The following is a 6,623-nucleotide window of genomic DNA, read 5'->3' as shown; positions in this document are numbered from 1 at the left end:
CAAAAAACAAAGTTAGCGGATTAAAACTAAAATTTTAAGCTATTTTTTTTTTAAAAAAAACAATCATAGATAGAAACAAAAAAATAATTTTCCCTTTCCATCAAGATATAATTCCCCATCAACAAATTTAACATATGTAATTAATATATAATTGCGGGGAAAGAAATTTATATATAGACGTGAGAAAGTATGTAACATCTTATACGTGCATATCCATTCGATATATAAACGTACGTAGTTTCGTATGAAATTATTACACAACGTAACATATGAATGTCGCGTCGAACATGCAATCAGTACATAAAAAGACAACATTAAACATGAGAAAATTTCACATTTTACCATTCTTCAATGTCTATGTCACCAAGCTGATCAACTTCCATATCAAGTAGTCCATGAAAACTATTCATCGATGCACACGAATATAAACCCGAAGCCTCTTCCCCTAGATCATCATCACCAGGGACGGCAGGTATTGTTGGAGACAAGACCTTACATCCAGCACCGATAATTCCATGCCACGAGCTCGTGTTTAGGCATGATTTGGCATAAGGGAAACCAACAGTTCTTTGTGTGTCTACGGCCTCGAATTCTTGTTTCAACAAAGAAACATTGGCAGGTTTTGGGGAATGGTTGTAATTACTTCCTTGAAAACTGAGCAGATTGGATTCCATCGGGTCCGGTTCGACGATGTGATCATGAGGAAGCATCATCTGTGTGTCTGTGCAAGTGTGATGACTGAAGTATGTAATCTGGTACAGTGGATCCTCATTGATTTTTTGGACTTGTTTTTTAGCTTTGCAGCCTTGAGATTTGTTTGTGCATCTATAGTAGCATCTGTATATTTACACACTGTTACTTATTTACACATCACGAGTAGCACAACGTAGAGTGAATTTTAAACGACACCATTATTGGTTGAACCTGAAATTCATCTTAATTAACATGAAATTAATATTGTATATATACATGTAAATGATGAATTTAAAGTTTATCGAGTTACTTCTTTTAACAACAAAAATACATTAGAAATTCAAATTAGTTAAGAAATCCTTTCACCCAACCGCAACCTAGTCGACAATGAATTATATGGAGGGATGATGTTATAGTATTGTGAAAAAAATATGATTCTCGGAAGAAAGCATAATCCATGCATATATAATAGTTGAAGTAGCATAAAAAGAATTTAAGGGAAAAGAATGTCAAATGAACATATTTTGTAAAGATTTGAAATTCATCTAGATTAGAATAAACAAGTTAGAAAGTTCACAGGATTTCATTCCATAAAAAAAAATAAAAAGCTCAAACAAATGATATATAAATATATACATTTAAATCTCGAATTTGAAACCCTCCCTCCCAATACACCATATGGTGTAGAAGTTGAAAGTGAAACATCAAAAGCTCATTACAATTCTTTAGTACTGCATGAACTAATTTAATTTTTGTATATAATTATTCAAAATCACAAAATTTCTATTTTCTAGGTCTAGAAGTCGAAAATGAAACATCAAAAGTTTTCGCTCAAAAAAAAAAAAAAAAAAAAGGAAAAGAAAAGAAAAGAAACATCAAAAGCTCCTTAGCTTCTTTAAACTCACAAGTTTTTATCACTATTCAATTTCCTCAAGGAAATGTACTATTGACAGCTGACCTAAACTGATCAATAAAATATTTTAAATAATCTTTCTTGTAAAGAATTTCATGATTCCCACATCCAACATGCTCTAGCTATCTATGTGGAACATCCAGTTTTTTTGTTTTTCTTTAAATAACATATAATTTGAGATAATTTCCCTTTAAAATCATGGTGGCATGCGTACTTAATTATATTTATAAGGCAATATTATTGCATAATATTTGATTAATTTACCTCGGAAATTTGGAGTGCAAGATAAGTTTTTGGCCATATTTTCTCCATCCACATCCATCTTCTACCGTAGGGGACTCTTTCATCCATGAATCCGAGGTCCTTCTGCAAATTAAACCCATAATACACGTGCTAATCAAAACAAAAGCAAAATCCAATTTCAACAACATATGAAAAAAAATTCTAATAATTAAAACTATAACCATTAATTTATGGGTATCGATCTCTATACTAAGGGAGTGTTTGCAATAGATTGTGCTTTTGTAGAAGTGATTAATTTATAGATTATAAAAAAATTAAGAAAAATCAAAAGTTGGTAGTGTTTGAAAACAAATGTGAGAATCTAAAAATCAAAGTTGGGTAGTGTTTGATAAATAAGTGATTAGAGTGATTTTAACAATGATCTTCTCATTAGAATCACTTTTGGAGAATCATAATCACCACATGACTAGCTTTTGGATTTTAATTAAGTTAAACATAAGCTAACACATAATCTAGGTTTAAGAAACACACAAAAATGATTTTTTAAGCTAAAAGTTAACAATAACTTTTTTTTAGTGATTGCAAACACTCCCTAATCATATCCCATTTAATCTTAATCTCTTTAATTAGTTACATGTAAATTAAGCTCATATATTTTTGAACGAATAGAGCTGTATCCTCGAATGAGTAAATATAATCATTAATTTCTAAGACAAATGGGGAAAAAAAAGTTGATTTTTCACTCTTAGACGACCTGAAAGATTTGTACACTGTTCCAATTCTTGATGACCACAGTAAATGAACATGCAATATTTTACTATTGAAACATAAAAGAAAATACCACATAAGCAGAATATGACATCGAAAAAAAGTTAAAATTAAAACCAATCGCCAATCAACCAATAATTTCTTTTGTTTATTTGTTTTTTTTTTAAAAAAAATATGTACTTGCTATTGGAATTTGGAACTAGGCCAAAATTTATTGAAAAAAGATCAATTTATCAAAACAGGAAAAGAATGGAAAAGACAAAAGGGAAAAAAGGCATCAACTTTTCTACTTATAATTGAGTAATCTACATTCTACAAGTATTGAAAAGATCAGCATCTAGAAAGTATGTGCAGTACTATTGCATCCAATCTTTCCTCGAATTACCAAATTGGTAATTCTTGATTGGTGAAATCATTTTTGATGAAGTAATCAATTCACTACATAAAAAAAATCACATTATAATATATCAACATATTAATGTGTGCAAGCTAGTAACATAACAAGATCTCACTTTCTCTTGTAACACCCCCGCCTATCTTTGACCACTTTCTTCGTCCCCTCTCCGGAACTAGTCGAGCCCCCGCTGTCGCCTCCGCCACAGTCAACGGCGGCGATCTTAGCTGATAAGATGGCGGTGCACGAGCTCGCGATCGAAATACCGTAATCGAAAGATCTCAAGATATTTTTGGAAAGTTGTAGACTTGAGATGGACCCTTCATCTTGAACAGGATTAAGAAGAAGGGTTCGGAGTTGGATTGCACTATTTTTGCCTGCTAATAACTCTTCCATCAATCTTTTCTCTTTTGCACGTAAATTTTCCTTTAAATTCCTCATTTTTTTTCAGCTCAAAGGAGATCTAATTGGGTTCCTCTTTAATTTTCGGTACAAATGATTTATGGAAATATTAATTATATTGTCGGAAAGAGGAGAGAGTGGTAGATATATCAAATTTATGGGAAAAACCCTTGAAATTTTTTAGGTTTGACAGAGCCCAAGAGGGTGACGTAATCGCACTATGTCATTAGATGACGTAATAATCACATTATTTTATAGATAATTATTTGTTTTATTATTTTTTGTGGACGCGATTTATTTGTAGATTTAATATACTTAGGTCTCCGTGTATCGAGGAAATGCGCTACATAATCGAGACTATAATAAATATCTTTTATTAAGAAATTTCATTTTATTTCTAACAAAAACATTATCATTTTAAATAATTTTCAAACTTTATAAACATGCATCGCATTTTCATAAAAATATTAATTTGTATGCATATAATTTTGATATAATAAACAATCACCGTAGTTATCTATGTAACCACATACTAATCAGATGAAATACACCTATTTAATATATGAGACGTCGTCTCAGCGATACTCATATAATATCAAAACTCCACTAATGTGTATGAAAAATCCACTGTCAAATTGTTTTCGATGTAATGTACTAAGTCAAGTACGTACGTAGTGTTTTATTCTAATTTATTTCCTTATAATTGGCCCTCATATGGTGTGAATACATAATTTTTGTGACGAAAAAGAATCCAAATTCTAATGTGATGATAAAGTCCAAAATCTTGTACCACGGTAAATGAAGACAATTTTAGAATTTTAATTTTTTTTTTATATTCAGCTATTAAGTACCCCTTTCAATTCGCTTGGTGGGCAGGGCAAGCAAAGTGACATATTACTAGCCAGGAATATAATAAATGCTAATTTATTAGAATCAATTTTATTCGGTAAGAAGAAAGTGGCATACTTGGCGTCACCTCTATGGTATATATATTACGTTGAATTGAAACATAATCAATTGATCAATTAATTTTTTTTGCTTTTAGGGATGAAAAATGAGCATGGGACCGGAATTACGTGTAGATCACAATTGTGGAATTACGTGCAGATTAATTTTTCTTGTTAATTACTACTAGAGCCTGATCCGTACATGTTTCGCGTACATGTATATATAATTTTTAGGAAAAATAAATTTTTTGGTCCATCAACTTGTCCATGTTTTAGTTTTGGTCCATTAACTTTTTCGACGTGGGTTTTGGTACACTAACTTTGCATTTTAAGTGTTTTTTGGTCCAACTGCGTATGTGTCAATTTTAGATTGGCTCATAATGATGACGTGGACCAATCAAAAGCTGACACGTATGCAGTTGGACCAAAAAACACTGAAAATACAAAGTTAGTGTACCAAAACCCACATAAAAAAATTTAATGAACCAAAATCCAAAGGGGGTAAAGTTTCTGGACTAAAAAACTTATTTTTCCTAATTTTTAATTTTTTTAAAATTTTATTTAGAGCTAAATCAATATTTTGTTATATTAATTTGATTTGTATTAAAATAAAGAAAATATAAAAACATTTAATTTACACCAATGTTGAGTATGCATGGTATAGATTCAACTTTCAAGGCATTCGCTTGGGGACCTGATGTAACATACCTAGCTAATGGGTTATGTATCGTTCATTGGTACGAGATCCATGCGTGTTTCGTGAGACGTCGCACCAATCCAAAAACTATCACTATCGATAGGGATGTTCCAGCAGAGGTCGTAAAAGGGATGTTCATGAATGTGTTGACGCCCTGGTCATTGGTGAAAAGATGCTGCGGAATAAATCGTATTATATCGTAATCCAAGTAAGATAATTAGCAAGAGGATACTTTATGAAAACATGTCTGCTTTTGAGGATTATAGTGATCCGACCGGATCACATATTAATTAAAAGTTTATAGCATGCAATTAAGTTAAAGCGATAAACTTAATCAGAAAAATTAACTGCAAAAACTAAAACCATATAACATCACAAAGCAACTCCAGCAGAATATATACAACCGAAAAACAACAACAAAAACTTGTATCAACTTATATAACTATATCAAATCAACTGTATCTGAAACCCAATAGAAAAAAATGGACCAAACAGAAACACCTCCACATGAGCGGCCACTGGCTCCGCTCCTAACCCTTCCTCGAGCTTCATGTCTCGTCCAACCTGAAAAATATCTCATCGAATGGGGTGTCCAAGATAAAACCAAAAACGTGAGTGACTAATGTCCATTACGTAATATATGGGAATACAAACCGATATGATGCATGAAAGTGATATGACTGGGTGACTGGCTAACTATGTCAATCCTGCTTAGAGTAGATGTCATGGCCCATGAGTAAATCTGAGGTCCAATCCACTGGGTATCTCACACGTCTAAATCACCTCAGCCTCGATCCATTTCATGGTGGTAGCTCCTCGTGTCAGATCATATAACAAGGGTGTAGGGCTGAGCGCCCCTACTATAACGAATATTTCGAAAGAGATATATGTTCAACATGAAATATGCACATGCAACATATGTATAAAACAGTAAAACATGATCAAAGTACATAAATGCAACATATGAGAATGCATGCTCGCTGTATATCTCAATCAGTACTTGCGTACTTTTAATAGATAGGTCAAGTGCAATTAGGGTCTACCTAGGGTTCAAGCCTACATTCAAGTGATTATCATATCACTAACACCGATCTAAAAGTTTTAACTAAACTAATATAGATACTCACATTAACTATTAGGATTGCCCGCTGATATCGAAGGTCCCAACTCTTATGCACAGGTTCACTATGATCTCGAAGGCCAGAAGCGCCTTGTGATTGCTCGGTTCTTGAGTATATAGCTAAAACACTTGATATAAACACTGAACACAAGAGAGAAACTCACAAAATATGCATGAAAAAATGAATCTCAGATGACCTATTTATAAGCAGTGTTCTAAAAAGCGGCGCCTAGGTCTGCTTAGGCGCTAAGCTGTTGTTCACCGCCTCGCTTTCTTGTTAGGCTATGCCTCTAGACGTTTTTCCCCTAATCTCTCGCCTAGGCGCCGCCCAAACCGCCTAGGAGTCGCCCAAGCCGTCTAGGCGGGTAGAAATCCGCCTAGGCGGTTACTATTTTTTATAATAGAAAAATGAAAAATCAAAAACTAAAACAAGAGAAGCGGCACAA

The 6,623-nt window shown here is 32.9% G+C and overlaps 1 protein-coding gene across 1 annotated transcript; it reads right to left on the bottom strand.

The window, feature by feature from the left end:
- Nucleotides 1-214: 214 nt before the first annotated feature.
- LOC140883451 (WRKY DNA-binding transcription factor 70-like) lies at nt 215-3,473 on the bottom strand. The gene is made up of 3 exons (XM_073289918.1): nt 3,130-3,473; nt 1,871-1,972; nt 215-837 (listed from the first exon to the last, which is right to left on the bottom strand). Exons 1-3 carry the CDS (start codon nt 3,450-3,452, stop codon nt 339-341), a joined length of 924 nt encoding a protein of 307 aa, XP_073146019.1. The 5' UTR covers nt 3,453-3,473; the 3' UTR covers nt 215-338.
- Nucleotides 3,474-6,623: the final 3,150 nt, after the last annotated feature.

The sequence above is a fragment of the Henckelia pumila genome, chromosome 2, assembly GCF_033568475.1.
Source record: "Henckelia pumila isolate YLH828 chromosome 2, ASM3356847v2, whole genome shotgun sequence".
NCBI classification, from domain to species: Eukaryota; Viridiplantae; Streptophyta; class Magnoliopsida; order Lamiales; family Gesneriaceae; genus Henckelia; species Henckelia pumila.
The sequence above is the reverse complement of the archived record's forward strand: the minus strand, read 5'-3'. Positions and strand labels throughout refer to the sequence as shown.